Genomic DNA, 22,833 nt, shown 5'->3' with positions numbered 1-22,833 from the left:
AAATACTGTCCCTGTCAAGGGTATCAATATTTTTAGTCAGGGAATCCGACCAAGCCACCCCAGCTCTGCACATCCAGGCTGAGGCGATCGCTGGTCGCAGTATAACACCAGTATGTGTGTATATACTTCTTAGGATATTTTCCAGCCTCCTATCAGTTAGCTCCTTGAGGACGGCCCTATCCGGAGACGGTACCGCCACTTGTTTTGATAAGCGTGTGAGCGCCTTATCCACCCTAAGGGGTGTTTCCCAACACGCCCTAACTTCTGGCGGGAAAGGGTATACCGCCAATAATTTTCTATCGGGGGAAACCCACGCATCATCACACACTTCATTTAATTTATCTGATTCAGGAAAAACTACAGGTAGTTTTTTCACACCCCACATAATACCCTTTTTTGTGGTACTTGTAGTATCAGAAATATGTAACACCTCCTTCATTGCCCTTAACAAGTAACGTGTGGCCCTAAAGGAAAATACGTTTGTTTCTTCACCGTCGACACTGAAATCAGTGTCCGTGTCTGTGTCGACCGACTGAGGTAAATGGGCGTTTTAAAGCCCCTGACGGTGTTTGAGACGCCTGGACAGGTACTATTTTTTTGCCGGCCGTCTCTGTTGACATTATCACGTAATTCCTTGAATAAGCCATCCATTCCGGTGTCGACTCCCTAGAGAGTGACATCACCATTACAGGCAATTGCTCCGCCTCCTCACCAACATCGTCCTCATACATGTCGACACACACGTACCGACACACAGCACACACACAGGGAATGCTCTGATAGAGGACAGGACCCCACTAGCCCTTTGGGGAGACAGAGGGAGAGTTTGCCAGCACACACCAAAAACGCTATAATTATACAGGGACAACCTTTATATAAGTGTTTTTCCCTTATAGCATTTTAATATATATAGTCATATCGCCAAATAAGTGCCCCCCCTCTCTGTTTTAACCCTGTTTCTGTAGTGCAGTGCAGGGGAGAGCCTGGGAGCCTTCCCACCACCATTTCTGTGAGGGAAAATGGCGCTGTGTGCTGAGGAGAATAGGCCCCGCCCCCTTTTCGGCGGGCTTCTTCTCCCGTTTTTCTGAGACCTGGCAGGGGTTAAATACATCCATATAGCCCCCAGGGGCTATATGTGATGTATTTTTAGCCAGAATAAGGTACTATCATTGCTGCCCAGGGCGCCCCCCCCAGCGCCCTGCACCCTCAGTGACCGCTGCTATGAAGTGTGCTGACAACAATGGCGCACAGCTGCAGTGCTGTGCGCTACCTTATGAAGACTGAAAAGTCTTCTGCCGCCGGTTTCTGGACCTCTTCACTTTTCGGCATCTGCAAGGGGGTCGGCGGCGCGGCTCCGGGACGAACCCCAGGGTGAGACCTGTGTTCCGACTCCCTCTGGAGCTAATGGTGTCCAGTAGCCTAAGAAGCCAATCCATCCTGCACGCAGGTGAGTTCACTTCTCTCCCCTAAGTCCCTCGATGCAGTGAGCCTGTTGCCAGCAGGACTCACTGAAAATAAAAAACCTAACAAAACTTTTACTCTAAGCAGCTCTTTAGGAGAGCCACCTAGATTGCACCCTTCTCGGCCGGGCACAAAAATCTAACTGAGGCTTGGAGGAGGGTCATAGGGGGAGGAGCCAGTGCACACCACCTGATCCTAAAGCTTTTACTTTTGTGCCCTGTCTCCTGCGGAGCCGCTAATCCCCATGGTCCTGACGGAGTCCCCAGCATCCACTTAGGACGTCAGAGAAATATCAATACATCCAGGGTCTATGTAACTACAATTGGCATATGCTATCCAAACGGGGAGCTACTCCTAAAAATATAGCAATCAAACAGACATATACCAATATCTCTGTGGATATAATAGCACTAACGTGACACTATGTAATATAAATGAGATCATCACACATATTATTAACCCATTTAATAGGTACAAGTGACTTGGACACTATTCTTATGATCTACATTTAGGAACTAATACACTAAAGAAATACAATCCAGTGCGCAGAATATATTTTAATCACTATTTCGCTCTTTTTTCACTAATTCTATTTCCTCTTTCTAATATTCGCTGGTTTTACCTATACAGGTTGAGTATCCCTTATCCAAAATGCTTGGGACCAGAGGTATTTTGGATATGGGATTTTTCCGTATTTTGGAATAATTGCCATATCATGGTGATCGGACCTAAATTGAGCACAGAATGCATTTATGTTTCATATACACCATATACACACAGCCAGAAGGTCATTTTAGCCAATATTTTTTATAACTTTGTGCATTAAACAAAGTGTCTACATTCACACAATTCATTTATGTTTCAGATACACCTTATACACACAGCCTGAGGGTCATTTAATACAATATTTTTAATAACTTTGTGTATTAAACAAAGTTTGTGTACATTGAGCCATCAGAAAACAAAGGTTTCACTATCTCACTCTCACTCAAAAAAGTCCGTATTTCGGAATATTCCGTATTTCGGAATATTTGGATATGGGATACTCAACCTGTATTTGACAATTAAAAGTTATATTTTAATAGTACTTGTAATAGTGCACCACATTAGGGCATTTCGAATCTCTTTCTAATTTTCATTTACTATGGATTCTGTCAGGCTGATGTGTCACATCCTCTAATTTAGTGGCAATTTCTAACACTTTTTCCCCCCACAAAATCACACAATTAACACTGGAAAGTAAAAACCAGGAATGTGAGGCGCTCCTTCGAGGCAGCTGCTGCAGTGCAGAGTGTACAATCATCACTGGAAACTATAAGAGTTCCACATACTGTACAGTTAGGATATATGCACAAGTCAGACGCAATTCCGCTCCCAGACCTGAGGGCTTGGTTCAGAGGTAGACGCAAACGTCAGCGCTCCTGCAGGGAGCGGAAGTGCAACACTATGCAAATGCTGCAGGAGGCATCTGTTCTGCTGGCTGCGCCTGAAGCATCGGATCATCATCAAGACCATCGGTCACAGTATGGCACGTCTCATTATCCCTCAGAATGTCTCATTATGCCTCAGAATCCCCCAGCAACAAAAGGTGCAGAGACCAGAGTAAGTGCTGGAAGACGCAGTCTCTGGCACGCCACCAAAACGGAGGCAACACACCTCCATATTGAGCAACTGTCCTCCCACACATTAGCAAGCTGCACAAACAAGCTGCAGCATACAGCGCAGTGTCACCAAGGTAGCCAGAATATTGCAGCACTGGTGCAGTCCTGAAACCATAGGTCAACTGCAACCAAATCAAGACTAAAAGGGGACATGTACTAAGCAGTGATAAAAGTAGAGAAGTGAGCCAGTGGAGAAGTTGCCCATGGCAACCAATCAGCTGCTCTGTATACTTTTATAGTAACATAGAAACATAGAATTTGACGGCAGATAAGAACCACTTGGCCCATCTAGTCTGCCCCTTTTTTATCCTTTAGGTAATCTCAACCTTTTTTGAACCTTATTTATTTGTAAGGATATTCATATGCCTGTCCCAAGCATGTTTAAATTGCTCTACAGTCTTAGCCTCTACCACCTCTAATGGGAGGCTATTCCACTTATCCACTACCCTTTCCGTGAAGTAATTTTTCCTTAAAATTTCCCCTGAACTGGACACAGTATTCCAGATGGTGCCGCACCAATGACCTATACAGTGGCATTATTACTTCTTTTTTCCTGCTTCTGATTCCTCTTCCTATGCAACCATGCATCTGACTTGCCTTTCTCATTGCTTTGTTGCATTGCTTTCCTGCCTTTAAGTCACCTGAAATAATGACTCCTAAATCCCTTTCCTCCTCAGTAGTTTCCATTATAGTACCCTTGATACTATACTTAGCCTTTGGGTTTTGAGACCCAAGTGCATGATTTTGCATTTTTTAGCATTAAACTGTAGTTGCCATGTTTTGACCATTTCTCAAGCCTAGCTAGGTCATCAATCATTTGTTTTACCCCTCCCGGTGTGTCTACCCTGTTGCATATCTTTGTATCATCTGCAAAAAGGCATACTTTCCCTTCAATACCACTTGCAATAGTATGCAAATTATAAATGTTACGTCAATGCTGATTGGTTAAAATGGGCAACGTCTCCACTTTTATCACTGCATAGTATATCTCCCCCTAAGTCCAGGGCTAAATCAGACGCTAAATACGGATATCTGCCTGGGTGCAGAGTTGGGTCCATCTATCTAACTGCACCGCTCCTATCCACACACTAGCTGTCACTATCAGCATGCATGTGCGCCAGCCTTATACCTTGTGCAAGACCCCTGCCTACAAACAGACCGAGCTACACACAACTCCGCACAGGAGGGTGTGGTATGGTTTGCCGGCTGTCGGGGTCCCGGCAACCAGCATACCGGCGTCGGAATCCTGATCGCCGGCATACCGACAGCTGGGTGAGCGCAAATGAGCCACTTGCGGGCTCGCTGCGGGCACGGTGGTGCGCCGCGCTATCTATTCTCCCTCCAGGGCGGTCGTGGACCCCCAAGAGGCAGAAAAGATGTCGGTATGCCGGCGGTCGGGATTCCGGTGCCAGTATAGCGGTCGCCGGGAACCCGGCCGCCGACAACCTGAAGACCACCCCGCACAGACCGTATTCCAACAATACACCCACGACCGCCCCAACTTAACCTACATTTTAACTCCACCCAGTTATGACCAAAGAGACAAGCGGCACTGTGACTGTAGTGCAAGTGATGCTGAATTGCCAGTATATGCTCTCGCTCTGCAATTAGTTCATAATAAAAAAGATAAATACATGAAACACACTGGTTCTGGGGCATATTCAATACCTGTCAGATCCTTTCCATTCAGTGCCGCGGCAAAACCTGTCCCGACACTGCCAATTCGGCTTTTTTTTTTTTTACAGTCGGATTGACATTGTCGGAAACGGGGCCAAAACCTGTCGGGTTTGGCTGCGCTTCAGACAATACATGCGGCTCGATGGCTGAAGCTGCCGATCCGCGTGTATTCCGACAAGTCGGGAAATCCGGCGCCCTAATGAACAGGTCGGAACCCCTTCAGTCTCTGGAAAAAGGGGGTTACTCCCAGCGCTTTGCTCTTAAGCAACAATATGAGAAAATAAATAATGGATAAATAATTAAATGAATAACAGTAATGAATATGCGTGTAATTTTATATATATATATATATATATATATATATATATATATATATATATACATATATATACATACACACACACACACACACTAGGTGCTTCATCGCGCCCTACGGGCGCTCTTCACACCGTCGCAAGGGGCTACGCCCCCTTAACCCTTGCATGCCTTTCTGGGGTTCAATATTTGTATTATATAAAGTATTACCTGCATTCCTTTGTTAGTGGTTAAATATTGCACAATGAAAGGGCGTGCGATGGTGAAGGAGGCGCAGCCCCTTGCGACGGCGTGAACAGCACCTGCAGGGCACGATGTACAGAATGTAGCGGGTGCAGGGGGGATTGCGGATGGTGTCTGTAGATGCTGCAGGTGGAGGGGGGGCAAAAGTGGGGGTGGGGCCCGGATGGGGAAGAGTCGGGAGGTGCTGCGGGTGGGGGAGGGGCAGAGGAGTGGGGGATGCAGATTGGGGAGGGGTCCGGAGGCACTGCAGGTGGGGGAGGGGCAGGGGTGCCATGGGTGGGAGAGGGGCAGGTGTGGGGATGTTGTGGATGGGTGAAGGGTTCCGGAGGTGCTGTGGGATGGGAAGGGGCGGGAGTGCCGGGGGTGGGGTAGGGGTCCGCAGGCGCCATGGGTAGGGGAGGGGCAGGTACGGGTGGTGCGGCGCATAGGAAAGGAGGTCCGGAGGTGCTGCTGGTGGTGGAGGGGCAGGTGCGGTGGTGCCATTGGTGGGGGAGGGGTGGGGGAGGGGGGGACCGCGGATGGAGGAGGGTGTCTACAGATGCTGCGGATGGAGGGGGGCAGGTGTGGGGGGAGACATATAAAGGGGGTGGATGGTGGAGGGGGCCTGGAGGTGCTGTGGGTGGTGAAGGGGCGGAGGAGTGGGAGCCGCGGGTGGTGTAGGGGGTCTGGAGGCACAGCGTGTGGGGGAGGGGTGGAGTGACGCATGTGGTGGAGGGGAAGGTGCGGAGGTGTGGTGCATTGGGGAGAGGTCTGGAGGCGCTGCGGGTACTGTACCTGCCAAAAAGGTAGTTGGAGGGTATGCAGTAACAGGGCCAGGACAGGGGTGACAGGGTCAGAACAGGGTTGACGGGGCCAGGACAGGGGTGACGGGGTCAGAAAAGGGGTGACGGGGCCAGGACAGAAATGACAGGGTCAGGATAGGGGTGACAGGCCAGGGTAGGGGTGGCAGGAACAGGACAGGGGTGACAGGGCCAGTATAGGGTTGACAGGGCAAGCACAGGGGTAACAGGGCCAGCACAGGGGTAACAGGGCCAGCACAGGGGTAACAGGGCCAGCACAGCTATGAGATAGGGCTCCCCTGTCACAAGTGCCCTGGGCCCCCCGGACTCATAATCAGCCCCTGGGGGCATGCCAGCAGCTCACAGAGCACTGGGCATGCCCCCTCATTGACGAAAACGGGGGCCCTCCCGTGAAGCCACGCCCCCTTTTCGCCGAGTGTGTGTCCCTCCTTCTGCCTGAAGAAAGCTCCTGCAGAAAGCTGGGAGGTGTGCACTCCTGCCTGTGCCATGCCCATACTATCTGCTTCTGCTCCTAGTCTCCTATAGATTTGGCCAGATCTGTGACTCATTTGACTAACTCCGCCCAGTGTTGTGACTCCGCCCAGCACAGGGGTAACAGGGCCAGCACAGGGGTAACAGGGCCAGCACAGCCAGGATAAGGGTGACAGGGCCAGGATAAGGGTGGCAGGGCAAGGCCAGGGACATGACAGAACACAGGGCACGGGAGAGATTGGTATTAGGGACAAAAGAGTGGTGACAGACAGATGTGTCTTACCGGAGTCACTGCTGCTGGCTGCTGCTGTTCCACTCCAACCTGTTGGGATCTGCTGCTGGTGGAGACTTGGCATGGCTGACTCTCTTAGGCTGGAGTCCTGCTTCCTCTGCCCGTCCGCATCCCTCCCCCCCTCCTCAGTCACACACCGCAGACCTCGCGCAGCTGCCAGGCACTGTGGTAAGGGGAGACTGGGAGTGACTGGTTAGCCCCCAGGAGATGCTGCGGCTGGAGGGAGGAGGGGGTCGCAGCACGCAAGCAGCTCGGACTTCTGCAGCGTTACCCGCCGGCTAAAGTGTGTGGAGGAGCTGGGCGCACCTCACTGTGGGTGGCAGCGCTGCAGCTAGCGGTGGGGTTGCCGGGGCTGGAGATAACAGAGGCAGTACGGAACCTGCACAGCAGCAGGTGCCCCACAAAACTGCAGCTAAGAAGCGTGGAGTGTGCCAGAAAGTGACGCTCCTCTGCGCCAGAGAGGAGGTCAAGCACACAGTGAGCCGGTGCCCGTCTGTCTGTACGGCATACCCCCTCACACACCCCCATACCTCCCAGATGTCCCGATTTTCGCGGGACAGTCCCATTTTTTGGGGTCTGTCCCACCCGCGGGTCGCAGTGTCCCGCGGTAACGGGGGGGGGTCAGTTGGAAAGCTCCTGTACTCGCTGTTCTGCTTAGCAGAGCAGCGGTGAATAGTGGAGACAGAGGGAGAGGGGGCATCAGGGGGTATAGATTAAGGGGGGGTTCCAGCAGCAGAGCCGGATTAAGGGGGGGGGGGGGGCAGGTGGTACGTACCGTTGGACCCAGTTTTAGGGGGCCCCCCGGCTCGAGTAGCTCTGTCCCAGCTCAGAAGCTCCCCCCCCCCCGTCCTGCCAGCAACAACGGCAGCATTGTGCTACTGTCAGCACACGCTGCTGCGTATTGGCAGGTCTGTGGTGTTGCAGGGAGGCAGCAGTCTCCCTGCTTTCTTCTGCCTGTGCGGGTGTGTAGAGGGGAGCGACCACCCCCTCTGGATTTACCCCTAGCTGAGGGGCCAAAATTCCATGTAAAAAAAACACACAAAAAAACAAACGGAATTTGCGTAAGGGGGCGTGGCCTCGTGTCCCGCGATTAGGCCACACCCCCAACCCACAGCAGGCACAGCTATGAGATAGGGCTCCCCTGTCACAAGTGCCCTGGGCCCCCCGGACTCATAATCAGCCCCTGGGGGCATGCCAGCAGCTCACAGAGCACTGGGCATGCCCCCTCATTGACGAAAACGGGGGCCCTCCCGTGAAGCCACGCCCCCTTTTCGCCGAGTGTGTGTCCCTCCTTCTGCCTGAAGAAAGCTCCTGCAGAAAGCTGGGAGGTGTGCACTCCTGCCTGTGCCATGCCCATACTATCTGCTTCTGCTCCTAGTCTCCTATAGATTTGGCCAGATCTGTGACTCATTTGACTAACTCCGCCCAGTGTTGTGACTCCGCCCAGCGTTAGCAAATGAATCACAAAGTCACAGATCTGGGCTATTATATAGGAGATATATAATACAATTACACGCATATTCATTACTGTTATTCATTTAATTATTTAACCATTATTTATTTTCTCATATTGTTGCCTAAGAGCAAAGCGCTGGGAGTAATCTCCTTTTTCCAGATACGTATGCACTCTCAGGGCTAGTGGAGTCCCTTATCTCTCCATAGCTGCTACTCATTTAGCAACAGGGGACGGCACAGCCCTCATAACGAACCCAATATCCGGAACCCCTTCCGACCTAACTCTATTGGAAGCTGCCGTCTTTCTGACAAGACGACAGCTTCCGGCACTTACTGAATACAGCCTCTGTCCGCAAAACTAAAGGTGGGTATTACATATATTGGACAATCATCCGATCCGCAACCATTCTGCACGACCCATCTTCAAAACAGAGTGTACCTGCGTGTACACCCAACTCATCATGTTAACACTGCTCAGACCACATTGTCCAACAAATGTGCTGTACATGGAGCAGTGTGTGTGCAAGTCTACACAATATGTTGGATGATCATTCCTTTGTAGATGTCATCTGAACGGGACTGAATTGCTCAGGATCCTGGGGAACGATACAGTGTGTGATCGGAATGACGACAGCGGAGTATGTACGTTCTAAGGGCCTAATTCAGACCTGATCGCAACAGCAACATTTTTCTCTAATGGGCAAAGCCATGTGCACTGCAGGTGGGGCAAATGTAACATGTGTAGAGAGTTAGATTTGGGTGGGGTATGTTCACACTGAAATCTAAATTGCAGTGTAAAAATAAAGCAGCCAGTATTTACCCTGCACAGAAAAAAAAAAAAGCACTAACCACAGTACCTGATAGATTTCCCCTGTTTTGGGCTTTTCAGCAGAGGGGGAATCTCCGGGTCCTTATCGCTGGGCTGCTCCGTCTCATAGGCGCGCAGTTTAGCTTTCAGTTCAGCGACCTGCACTCACACAAAGAAAGCGTTACATACACCCAGAGCGCGCAGCGCAACGAGTGAGACTTTCACCGCAATGACGCTCTTATGAACTCACCTCCGCCTTCAGCTCCTCACACACAGCGGCGTATTTGCTGATATGGCAGTCCAAGTTGATCACATTGCTCTTCAGCTGTATAGAACAATGAAGATACATACAATAAAAACAACATATCAGTGCACAGCTTTAAGGATGCACACTTTAGACAAAAAATTTTTTTTTTTAATTACCTACTGGTAAATCCTTTTCTCGTAGTCCATAAGGGATATTGGGGAGACTTAGTACGATGGGGTATACACGAGGTCCAAAGGAGCCGGTGTACTTTAAATTTCTTCAACTGGGTGTTCTGGCTCCTCCCCTCTATGCCCCCTCCAACAGGGAGTTATAGGTAAAACAGTGCCCAAAGGAGATAGGACATATATGAGAGAAGGAACATGATAACAAAGAGTGGTGAGATTTACACACCAGCACACCACTAACATATAACAACAACAGCAACAGCTGAACAGGTAACCAAATAACAAGAACTTGCAGAAAAGTCACCGCACTGAGGCAGGAGCCCAATTAACCCTTATGGACTACGAGAAAAGGATTTATCGGTAATTAATTAAAATCCTGTTTTCTCTAGCATCCATAAGGGATATTGGGGGAATCTATTACGATAGGGACGTCCCAAAGTTCCAGAACGGGCGGAGACTGCTGCAGCACCGCCTGCCCAAACTGGGTATCCTCTTTGGCCAGGGTATCAAACTTGTAGAACTTCATAAAAGTGTTCTTCCCCGACCAGGTAGCAGCTCGGCATAGTTGTAAGGCCGAGACTCCATGGGCAGCCGTCCAGGAAGAACGCACTGATCTTGTAGAGTGGGCCTTAGGAACAGGTAAGGCTGCCGACATCTAGACCTGGTGAATAGTAAGCCTAAGCCTATGAGCAATGGACTGCTTTGAAGCAGGACAACCCTTTTTCTGCACATCATAGAGCATGAACAAAGAATCAGTCTTTCTGATCCCAGCCGTTCTCTTGACACAGACCTTCAAGGCTCGCACAGCATCCAAAGCCTCCGGAGGAGCAGAAGTGGACGGAATCACAATAGGCCGATTCAAGTGAAACGCAGAGACAACCTTTGGCAGGAACTGCTGCAGAGTCTGGAGCTCCGCTCTGTCCCCGTAAAAGACCAAGTATGGACTTTTACATGGCAAGGCACCCAATTCTGAGACATCGAGCAGAAGCCAGGGCCAGTAACATCACAGTCTTCTACCATCCTCAGAGGTTCAAACCAGGTGGACTGTAGAAATTCCAACACAACACTCAGATCCCAGGGTGCCGTAGGCGGCACAAAAAGGAGGTCGGATGTGGAGTACTCCTTGCAAAAAGGTCTGAACACCTGGCAACACTGCCAATTTCTTCTGGAAGAAAGGAAAGGGCTGAAATCTGGATCTTAATAGAACCCAGACGTAAGGCCTTATCCACACCAGCCTGCAGGAAACGTAAGAAACGTCCTAAGTGAATCTCAGCAGGCAGATACGTGCGTTCCTTGCACCACGAGACATATCGCCTCCAGATATGATAGTGTTTTGACGTCACAGGCTTCCTGGCCTGAACCATGGTAGCAATAACCTTTTTGGAAGGCCCTTGTGAGCTAGGATGGTCCGCTCAACCTCCATGCCGTCAAACAAAGTCGCCGTAAGTCCGGGTAGATGAACAGTCCTTGTTGAAGAAGATCTCTTCTTAGTGGTAGAGGCCAAGGGTCTTCGACAAACATGGCCAGAAGATATATGTACCACGCCCTCCGAGGCAAATCCGGGGCAATTAGAATTGCCTGGACTCCCACATTTCTGATGCGCTTGAGCACCCTGGGGAGAAACGGAATCAGAGGAAACAGGTAGACCAACTGGTAAGGCCAAGGCGACGTCAGTGCATCCACTGCCCTCACCTGAGGGTCCCTGGTTAATGAGCAATACCAGGGAAGTTTTTTGTTGAGACGAGAAGCCATCATGTCGATTTGCAGGCAGCCCCACCGGTTGATGACCTGCTAGAACACCTGCTGGTGGAGTCCCCACTCCCCCGGGTGGAGATCGTGATGAATCAGGAAGTCCGCTTCCCAGTTGTCCACACCCGGAATGAAGATTGCTGACATTGCTCTTGCGTTTCTTTCCGCCCAGAGGAGTATCTTTGACACCTCTCGCATGCAGGCTCTGCTTTTTGTCCCTCCTTGCCAACTGATATACGCCACTGCTGTGGCATTGTCCGACTGTACCTGGATCGCGTGATACTTGAGCAGAGGAATGGCCTGAAGCAGAGCACTGTAGATCACCCGAAGTTCCAGAATGTTGATCGGAAGGAGGCTTTCGTAGGCTGACCACCTGCCTTGGAACTGCTGCCCTTGGGTGACATCTCCCTATCCTCGTAGACTCGCATTTGTCGTGAGGAGTGTCCAATCCTGAATTCCGAAACTCCAGCCCTCCAGTAGATTGGAGGACTGCAGCCGCCACAGGAGGAAAATCCTGGCCTAAGGCAACAGCTGTATCATCCGGTGCATCTGTAGATGTGAACCGGATCAGCTGAAAAGTTCTGGCATGGAACCTGCCATATTGGATCGCCTCGTGTTCGTGCTTTGTCCTCTGGTAAGAACACTTTCTGGGCCACAGTATCCATCAACATCCCCAGGAACAGAAGCCGCTGAGTCTGCTCCAGGTGGGACTTCTGTAAGTTGAGAATCCACCCATGGCGTGACAGAAATTGGATAGTGCGGTCGATATGGAGCAACAAAAGCTCCCTGGATCTTGCTTTGATCAGAAGGTCGTCCAGGTAAGGAACAATGTTGACTCCATGAACCCAAAGCTGGAACATCATCTCCGCCATCAACTTTGTGAACACCCTCGGAGCTGTGGACAGGCCGAAGGGCAGTTCCTGGAATTGGAAGTGATTGTCCAGCAGTACAAACTGCAGGTACGCATGATGTGGCAGTCAAATCGGAATATGGAGGTAGGCATCCTTGATATCCAAGGAGACCATGAATTCCTGGTTCTTCCAGGCCCGCAATCACTGCTCGCAGGGATTACATTTTGAACTTGAACACCTTCAAGTAAGGATTCAAGGATTTTAGATTCAAAATGGGTCTTACTGAACCGTCAGATTTCAGCACCACAAACGAGTTTGAGTAAAACCCTTTGCCGCGTTGCAGTATTGGTACTGGAACAATGACGTGGGACTGGACCAACTTTAGGATTGCCTGTTGCAACGTAACTTGCATATCCTCCAAAGCTGGTAAGCTTGATTTGAAAGATCGTTGGGGAGGAGTACTGTCGAACTCTAGCTTGTAGCCCTGAGAAACAAGATTTCTGACCCAAGAATCCTGTCAGGAAGCCTCCCAGACACGGCTGAAGTAACGCAGTCGAGCTCCCACCTCGAGATCCCCTCGGGGTGGGTGGGCACAGTCATGCTGAGACCTTAGCGGAAGCAGAACTGGTGGTCTATTCCCGAGAGCTGGTGCTTGCAGGCTTTCTGGACTTACCTCTGGTGCCTCTAGTCGCATTGGAGGCAACTCTGGCCTTAGATCGAAATCTGTGAGACTGAAAGGACTGGACAGACGGGCCCGGGTAGGAGCATCTCGCCGGCGAGGCCCCAGAGGGGAGAAACGTGTATTTCCCAGCTGTAACTTTGGAAATCCAGGTATCCAATTCAACACCAAAGAGCCATTCCCCAGAAAAGGGGAGGTATTCCAGACTACTTTCGGATTCTGCATCCGCAATCCGCTGACGCAACTACAAGGCCCTGCGCACAGACACTGCCATGGCTGAAGTCCTAGCATTAATGTTCCCCATCTCCATGAGCGAATCACAGAGGACACGTGTAGTGTCCTGAATGTGTTTTAGGAGGGTCACCATAGTGACCAAGGGCATATTCCCCGAGAGGCCCCCCTGAATTTGAGTGGCCCAGGAATGAATGGCATGGGTCATCCAGCAACCCGCAATGACCAGCCTTTGTGATACACCTGCTGCCATGTAAATAGATTTGAGTGTAGTCTCTATTTTCCTATCCCCAGGATCCTTTATGGTAAAGAAGCCCGAGGCAGGCAGCTCCGCCTTTTTGGACAGTCGAGAGACTGATAAATAAACTCCTGGGTTCCTCCCAAAATTTCTTATCTTCAGGAGCAAATGGAAAAGTGCGCAAAAATTTTTTGGACACTTGGAATTTTTTGTCTGGATTTTTCCAGGCGAGCTTGAATAGGTCATCTAACTCTGCAGAATCAGGGAAAGTGACATTAGGCCTGTTTCGTACAAAGAAAAAACGACTGCTGTGACGCAGCGTTCTCTAGAGGGAGCTTTAACGCGTTCTGTATAGCCAGAATTAAGGGTTCAATACCCTGAGCAGAATAGAGATCCCCACTAACGGGGTCAAAGTCCTCCCCATCCTCCTGTACATCCTCATCTGTATCAGAGAGTAGTGCAGGTAAACCACGCTTTTGTGGTCTGCATAAGAGGAGAGGGGCTGTGCCTGTACATTAGCAGTGAGCTGGGATGACATATCAGACATCGTTTTGAGAGACCCTACCTAGCCAGTGGGGCTCTGGACCCTCTTCCCCAGCCCCTTCACTGATTTGTGAAGATTGGCTGCATTGTTCACAGGAAACAGAATCAATAGATAATGGAGAGAATCTGGTGTGACATACACAGCTTGCGTTTACCCATGTTTTACAGTAAGTACAATAACATACACCTAGACAGTTATATTGCAAGCCTGTCCTACTGTATGTGAGAGGAGACACAGAGAGAAGGACACCAGCACACCCTGAGCTGTACAGCACCAGTGAGGCTGTCAGCTAACTATAATAAGATTTTACTTACCGATAAATCTATTTCTCGGAGTCCGTAGTGGATGCTGGGGTTCCTGAAAGGACCATGGGGAATAGCGGCTCCGCAGGAGACAGGGCACAAAAAGTAAAGCTTTTTCAGATCAGGTGGTGTGCACTGGCTCCTCCCCCTATGACCCTCCTCCAGACTCCAGTTAGGTACTGTGCCCGGACGAGCGTACACAATAAGGGAGGATTTTGAATCCCGGGTAAGACTCATACCAGCCACACCAATCACACCGTACAACCTGTGATCTAAACCCAGTTAACAGTATGATAACAGCGGAGCCTCTGAAAGATGGCTTCCTTCAACAATAACCCGAATTAGTTAACAATAACTATGTACAATTTATGCAGATAATCCGCACTTGGGATGGGCGCCCAGCATCCACTACGGACTCCGAGAAATAGATTTATCGGTAAGTAAAATCTTATTTTCTCTATCGTCCTAGTGGATGCTGGGGTTCCTGAAAGGACCATGGGGATTATACCAAAGCTCCCAAACGGGCGGGAGAGTGCGGATGACTCTGCAGCACCGAATGAGAGAACTCCAGGTCCTCCTTAGCCAGAGTATCAAATTTGTAAAATTTTACAAACGTGTTCTCCCCTGACCACGTAGCTGCTCGGCAAAGTTGTAATGCCGAGACCCCTCGGGCAGCCGCCCAAGATGAGCCCACCTTCCTTGTGGAGTGGGCCTTTACAGATTTAGGCTGTGGCAGGCCTGCCACAGAATGTGCAAGTTGGATTGTGCTACAGATCCAACGAGCAATCGTCTGCTTAGACGCAGGAGCACCCATCTTGTTGGGTGCATACAATATAAACAACGAGTCAGATTTTCTGACTCCAGCTGTCCTTGCAATATATATTTTTAATGCTCTGACAACGTCCAGTAACTTGGAGTCCTCCAAGTCACTTGTAGCCGCAGGCACTACAATAGGCTGGTTCAGATGAAATGCTGACACCACCTTAGGGAGAAAATGCGGACGAGTCCGCAGTTCTGCCCTGTCCGAATGGAAAATCAGATATGGGCTTTTGTAAGATAAAGCTGCCAATTCTGATACTCTCCTGGCAGAAGCCAGGGCTAGAAGCATGGTCACTTTCCAAGTGAGATATTTCAAATCCACCTTATTTAGTGGTTCAAACCAATGAGATTTTAGAAAGTCCAAAACCACATTGAGATCCCACGGTGCCACTGGAGGCACCACAGGAGGCTGTATATGCAGCACTCCCTTAACAAAGGTCTGGACTTCAGGGACTGAAGCCAATTCTTTTTGAAAGAAAATCGACAGGGCCGAAATTTGAACCTTAATAGATCCCAATTTGAGACCCATAGACAATCCTGATTGCAGGAAATGTAGGAATCGACCCAGTTGAAATTCCTCCGTCGGAGCACTCCGATCTTCGCACCACGCAACATATTTTCGCCAAATTCGGTGATAATGTTGCACGGTTACTTCCTTCCTTGCTTTAATCAAAGTAGGAATGACTTCTTCCGGCATGCCTTTTTCCTTTAGGATCCGGCGTTCAACCGCCATGCCGTCAAACGCAGCCGCGGTAAGTCTTGAAACAGACAGGGACCCTGCTGAAGCAAGTCCCTCCTTAGAGGTAGAGGCCACGGATCTTCCGTGATCATCTCTTGAAGTTCCTGGTACCAAGTCCTTCTTGGCCAATCCGGAACCACTAGTATCGTTCTTACGCCTCTTTGCCGTATAATTCTCAATACTTTTGGTATGAGAGGCAGAGGAGGAAACACATACACCGACTGGTACACCCAAGGCGTTACCAGCGCGTCCACAGCTATTGCCTGCGGATCTCTTGACCTGGCGCAATACCTGTCCAGTTTTTTGTTGAGGCGAGACGCCATCATGTCCACCATTGGTCTTTCCCAACTGGTTACCAGCATGTGGAAGACTTCTGGATGAAGTCCCCACTCTCCCGGGTGAAGATCGTGTCTGCTGAGGAAGTCTGCTTCCCAGTTGTCCACTCCCGGGATGAACACTGCTGACAGTGCTATCACATGATTCTCTGCCCAGCGAAGAATCCTTGCAGCTTCTGCCATTGCACTCCTGCTTCTTGTGCCGCCCTGTCTGTTCACATGGGCGACTGCCGTGATGTTGTCCGACTGGATCAACACCGGTTTTCCCTGAAGCAGAGGTTCTGCCTGGCTTAGAGCATTGTATATTGCTCTTAGTTCCAGAATGTTTATGAGAAGAGACGTTTCCAGGCTCGTCCATACTCCCTGGAAGTTTCTTCCTTGTGTGACTGCTCCCCAGCCTCTCAGGCTGGCGTCCGTGGTCACCAGGATCCAATCCTGTATGCCGAATCTGCGGCCCTCCAATAGATGAGGACTCTGCAACCACCACAGAAGAGACACCCTTGTCCTTGGAGACAGGGTTATCCGTAGGTGCATCTGAAGATGCGACCCTGACCATTTGTCCAACAGATCCCTTTGGAAAATTCTTGCGTGGAATCTGCCGAATGGAATTGCTTCGTAAGAAGCCACCATTTTTCCCAGGACTCTTGTGCATTGATGTACAGACACCTTTCCTGGTTTTAGGAGGTTCCTGACAAGGTCGGATAACTCCTTGGCTTTTTCCTCCGGGAGAAAAACCTTTTTCTGAACCGTGTCCAGAATCATCCCTAGGAACAGCAGACGAGTTGTCGGCATTAACTGGGATTTTGGAATATTCAGAATCCACCCGTGCTGTTTTAGCACTTCTTGAGACAGTGCTAATCCCATCTCTAGCTGTTCTCTGGACCTCGCCCTTATTAGGAGATCGTCCAAGTATGGGATAATTAATATGCCTTTTCTTCGAAGAAGAATCATCATCTCGGCCATTACCTTTGTAAAGATCCGAGGTGCCGTGGACAATCCGAACGGCAGCGTCTGAAACTGATAGTGACAGTTTTGTACAACGAACCTGAGGTACCCCTGGTGTGAGGGGTAAATTGGAACGTGGAGATACGCATCCTTGATGTCCAAGGATACCATAAAGTCCCCCTCTTCCAGGTTCGCTATCACTGCTCTGAGTGACTCCATCTTGAACTTGAACTTCTTTATGTACAGGTTCAAGGACTTCAGATTTAGAATAGGCCTTACCGAGCCATCCGGCTTCGGTACCACAAAAAGAGTGGAATAATACCCCTTCCCTTGTTGTAGAAGAGGTACCTTGACTATCACCTGCTGAGAGTACAGCTTGTGAATGGCTTCCAAAACCGTCTCCCTTTCGGAGGGGGACGTTGGTAAAGCAGACTTCAGGAAACGGCGAGGTGGATCTGTCTCTAATTCCAACCTGTACCCTTGAGATATTATCTGCAGGATCCAGGGATCTACCTGCGAGTGAGCCCACTGCGCGCTGTAATTTTTGAGACGACCGCCCACCGTCCCCGAGTCCGCTTGAGAAGCCCCAGCGTCATGCTGAGGCTTTTGTAGAAGCCGGGGAGGGCTTCTGTTCCTGGGAAGGAGCTGCGTGTTGCTGTCTCTTCCCTCGACCTCTGCCTCGTGGCAGATATGAATAGCCCTTTGCTCTCTTATTTTTAAAGGAACGAAAGGGCTGCGGTTGAAAAGTCGGTGCCTTTTTCTGTTGGGGAGTGACTTGAGGTAGAAAGGTGGATTTCCCGGCTGTAGCCGTGGCCACCAAATCTGATAGACCGACTCCAAATAACTCCTCCCCTTTATACGGCAAAACTTCCATATGCCGTTTTGAATCCGCATCGCCTGTCCACTGTCGCGTCCATAAAGCTCTTCTGGCCGAAATGGACATAGCACTTACCCGTGATGCCAGTGTGCAGATATCCCTCTGTGCATCACGCATATAAAGAAATGCATCCTTTATTTGTTCTAACGACAGTAAAATATTGTCCCTGTCCAGGGTATCAATATTTTCAATCAGGGACTCTGACCAAACTACCCCAGCACTGCCCATCCAGGCAGTCGCTACAGCTGGTCGTAGTATAACACCTGCATGTGTGTATATACTTTTTTGGATATTTTCCATCCGCCTATCTGATGGATCTTTAAGTGCGGCCGTCTCAGGAGAGGGTAACGCCACTTGTTTAGATAAGCGTGTTAGCGCCTTGTCCACCCTAGGAGGTGTTTCCCAGCGCTCCCTAACCTCTGGCGGGAAAGGGTATAATGCCAATAATTTCTTTGAAATTATCAGCTTTTTATCAGGGGCAACCCACGCTTCATTACACACGTCATTTAATTCTTCTGATTCAGGAAAAACTATAGGTAGTTTTTTCACACCCCACATAATACCCTGTTTAGTGGTACCTGTAGTATCAGCTAAATGTAACGCCTCCTTCATTGCCAAAATCATATAACGTGTGGCCCTACTGGAAAATACGGTTGAATCGTCACCGTCACCACTGGAGTCAGTGCCTGCGTCTGGGTCTGTGTCGACCGACTGAGGCAAAGGGCGTTTCACAGCCCCTGACGGTGTTTGAGTCGCCTGGACAGGCACTAATTGATTGTCCGGCCGCCTCATGTCGTCAAACGACTGCTTTAGCGTGTTGACACTATCCCGTAGTTCCATAAATAAAGGCATCCATTCTGGTGTCGACTCCCTAGGGGGTGACATCCTCATATTTGGCAATTGCTCCGCCTCCACACCAATATCGTCCTCATACATGTCGACACACACGTACCGACACACAGCAGACACACAGGGAATGCTCCTAACGAAGACAGGACCCACTAGCCCTTTGGGGAGACAGAGGGAGAGTTTGCCAGCACACACCAAAAGCGCTATATATATATCAGGGATAGCCTTATAATAAGTGCTCCCTTATAGCTGCTTTGTTATATCAAAATATCGCCATAAATTTGCCCCCCCCTCTCTGTTTTACCCTGTTTCTGTAGTGCAGTGCAGGGGAGAGACTTGGGAGCCGTCCTGACCAGCGGAGCTGTGAGAGGAAATGGCGCAGTGTGCTGAGGAGATAGGCCCCGCCCCTTTTCTGGCGGGCTCGTCTCCCGCTATTTAGAAAAATCAGGCAGGGGTTAAATATCTCCATATAGCCTCTAGGGCTATATGTGAGGTATTTTTAGCCTTTATAGGTATTCATTTGCCTCCCAGGGCGCCCCCCTCCCAGCGCCCTGCACCCTCAGTGACTGCCGTGTGAAGTGTGCTGAGAGGAAAATGGCGCACAGCTGCAGTGCTGTGCGCTACCTTTAGAAGACTGCAGGAGTCTTCAGCCGCCGATTCTGGACCTCTTCTGACTTCAGCATCTGCAAGGGGGCCGGCGGCGCGGCTCCGGTGACCATCCAGGCTGTACCTGTGATCGTCCCTCTGGAGCTTGATGTCCAGTAGCCAAGAAGCCAATCCATCCTGCACGCAGGTGAGTTGACTCCTTCTCCCCTCAGTCCCTCGCTGCAGTGATCCTGTTGCCAGCAGGAATCACTGTGTAACCCTACCCTCAATACCTTGAACGAGAGCTGTCTATGTATTCTATTAAGGGATGGTTACCTAATAGCTGTGCCTCCACTCAAGCTATGTGTAGTATTTAACTACCGTTAAGGCTTGCTTGAGTAAGCCTGATCTCCATCCTTAGGGGATGATTCCCTTATATCATAGATATATTATCTAATATACCTGTCTCTTTCTTCCAGGATCTTCAGATCAACTTCCAGACGGACCACACACACATGGAAAGTATAACACTTTAATGACCAGTACCAAATGGATTAAGTATACATTAACATTTCATCAATTACACATTCCCCTTTAAGTCATTAATCCATGCTAACCCCCTGTCAATTAGGCCTATACAAAGTACCTGCATGCAATACAACAAATCCTTTTTCTTTTCAAGACACCCTTAGGTGTTAGAGTGACCCGGGTACTCTTAATATGATAGTGCACTATAAGGGCCCATAAACTTCCTAAAAATAACAGCAGTTAATACAGAATGTCTGACACTATGTTTTAGTATCAACTATCAGTTCTCCCTTCAGTTAAAGAGAAAGATGTTTGGCTCAGTCTACTTATGGTAGCGATTACTTTCTCCTATAAGGTTACTTATAGTTCCTCCTTGGCAGATAACAGAAAGTATCTATTTAGCTCATAGATAGTAACATCAACAGTTGATTACCAAGGAATCTGTATCCTTTCCTCATTATACATGTTACCGTAGTTGTCCAGTATTAAACTAAACTCCTAAGAAGCTGGTATGATAAACCTTTGTTATGCTGCGTCCTTGTGTCCATTTGAAGTAGCTGATGCTTTCTATATTTCAGAGCATATATAGCTTTTCGATTCCTGTATGCCTCAAATTATTGTTGTCTCTTAGGATGAGTCTATATTAAATATATCTGCAAGAGATGGTTTCTCTTATCATAGTCACAGCGAGCTCAAATCCTTTAACTTTAAAACTAATAGTCTCTTACGTGTCAGTCCTTCTTACGGGTTCACGAATATACATATAACACAGTTGTATTAAAGTGCCACAAGCTAGTCCTTGAATCGGGATGATAGTCTAATCCTTTGTGGCTAAGAGGCTTTAACATCCATCCAATGTCACTGTAGTATGGCTACCTTTAATGTCCTTGACTCTAATTCTGCTAATTCAGGGGCATAAATACACACATTAGGTGGCAGCTTTAGGGTGTTACTTTCTATTTAGCGCTGCGGAACAATGTCTCTGGCTCTCCTTTGACTGATGTGATGCTGATATATGGAGGAGCTTTAAAACTATTTATGAAGCGTTAAACAGTTCAAGTTTCACTCCACTCCTCCTGTTACATATATATACCCAGTGCTTTCTACCTTCTCCTTAGCACTATGATTAAGCCATACATGGAACTGTCATTATAGGTCACTCTGACTACTGTGACCCATTACTATCCTCCTGCTTAATAGCCATTATTGCGGCCTAGCCCTGGAGTCCTTAGTCCCAATATGAAATTGACTATGTACCATAGTCACCTATGGCTTGCTGTGCTTAGTGTAGGGGTAATATAAATGGCTGGATTATGCACTCACACTTCTACGATCTAGTGATGCTGCAGCAGGATGCTCCCCCGACTCCTCCCTTACACTTACAGCCACACAGAATGGAGCCTCTGCTGCTGGTCCTGGCTCCTTTGTTGTGGCTGTCAGAGTCTGTGCCGGTAATAGGTAGGAAGGAACCCTCTCTGTCTCCCTGTCATAGGTGCGCCCTTCCAATACTGCTGGGTGAGTTGACTAGCGCTGATGCCGGGTTCTATGAACAGTGCTGAGTCTCAATGCTGCTGTCACCACCTTTACAGTAAGGAAGCCCTGTTCTGGCTACACACACTAAGCCCCCTCCGGCCGCCGCAATGTATACCGCTCAGCTCTAATGCGGGCGACAGCCGGAGCAGCAAAAAACTATGTCCTCTCACCAAGGGATATGCAGTCTCTTCCTCAGCTATACTCACAGCACCTCCCCACCCCTCTCTAGTAGTCACATGACCCACTCTGAGGTGATGCCCCGCCCACTGGCAATCACCCCACTAGGTGATTGACAGTTAGGAGCACAAGGACATTAACCCTTTAGATACACTGTGAAACCATAAAATAAGCCTTAATTGTATTCACCGCTACATTTACATCAATGTACATACAATTACATATCTGTGAACTGTATTATTTACCTCACAACATGCATACAGTATTACAACATCCATTAACTTTTATATATGAATAATATATATGCTTATACTCCATATTAGTCACCATATTATAACTACCTCAGTATAAGTGTTGTTTAAACCCTAAATCAGGGTTACATTTCTCCCCCTGGTGCATTGTCACTGTTTAACATCTTTAGGTGCCAATGCACCATCTACTTTACTCACTATGCTAAAATAGTATATATTCATTCACATCCATTAGCAAGCCACCTCATCTCAACCATTTTAACTGTTGGCCAAATAGGGAGGGATGGAACTACATAGCCTTCATGCCTCCCAGGGATAGTGTTCTCTGATCGTGCTGGTTTCCCTAGCTCTTCTACATCTGCTTTATTGACTTCTATTAGTACTGGACTTCGGATGGAAGATTTAAGAGATTGTGCTAGGGTAAAGTTATCATGTACCTCACTACGATTGTCACTGAGACTAGTTTCTTTCTCTGACGAAGCTTCTAAAGTTATCAAGTCTTTAGCATCTGAATTTTCCGTTTCTTGATCCTGGGACTGATTTAATCTACCATTGAATCTCGAGAGAGGTCGGTAATGTAAGGTTGTAGAAGGATGACAGGGAGCTGGATCTCTCCCTTGCCTTTGTTCTGAATATGCACTTCCTTCATCAACCGTTTTTTCTCGTGGTTGATAACAATAACTGTATGATCCTCGTCGGTTTGGAGCAAATCGACTCCCTTTCACTGGTACTCCACCAATGCCAGTCACATTTGCTGCATGTACACCCTTTTCCCCTTCCAACACTTCAAATTCTACTTTCTCTCCATCTCCTACACTGTACAACAGTTTTAGGGGGTTATTCTTCGTTATGGAAGTCCAATGTACAAATATGTCTTCTCCGGTGTCATGCCTTTTAATGAAGCCATAGCCTTTCTTCACATGGAACCATATTACTGTGCCAGTCATTTTAAGAGACATATACTGTGTCCCTTTACTATCAACTTT

At 48.8% G+C, this 22,833-nt stretch overlaps 1 protein-coding gene across 1 annotated transcript in view; it reads right to left on the bottom strand.

The window, feature by feature from the left end:
* LOC134965997 (kinesin-like protein KIF18B) overlaps positions 1 to 22,833 on the bottom strand; it is a 205,018-nt gene that overhangs the window by 109,378 nt on the left and 72,807 nt on the right. The window contains exons 8-9 of the mRNA XM_063942446.1: positions 9,434 to 9,508; positions 9,233 to 9,342 (exon numbers count right to left, since the gene is read on the bottom strand). Coding sequence (XP_063798516.1) covers positions 9,233 to 9,342; positions 9,434 to 9,508 — 185 coding nt within the window. The remainder of the gene's footprint in view (positions 1 to 9,232; positions 9,343 to 9,433; positions 9,509 to 22,833) is intronic.

Source organism: Pseudophryne corroboree, chromosome 10 (assembly GCF_028390025.1).
Source record: "Pseudophryne corroboree isolate aPseCor3 chromosome 10, aPseCor3.hap2, whole genome shotgun sequence".
Lineage (NCBI taxonomy): Eukaryota > Metazoa > Chordata > Amphibia > Anura > Myobatrachidae > Pseudophryne > Pseudophryne corroboree.
The sequence above is the reverse complement of the archived record's forward strand: the minus strand, read 5'-3'. Positions and strand labels throughout refer to the sequence as shown.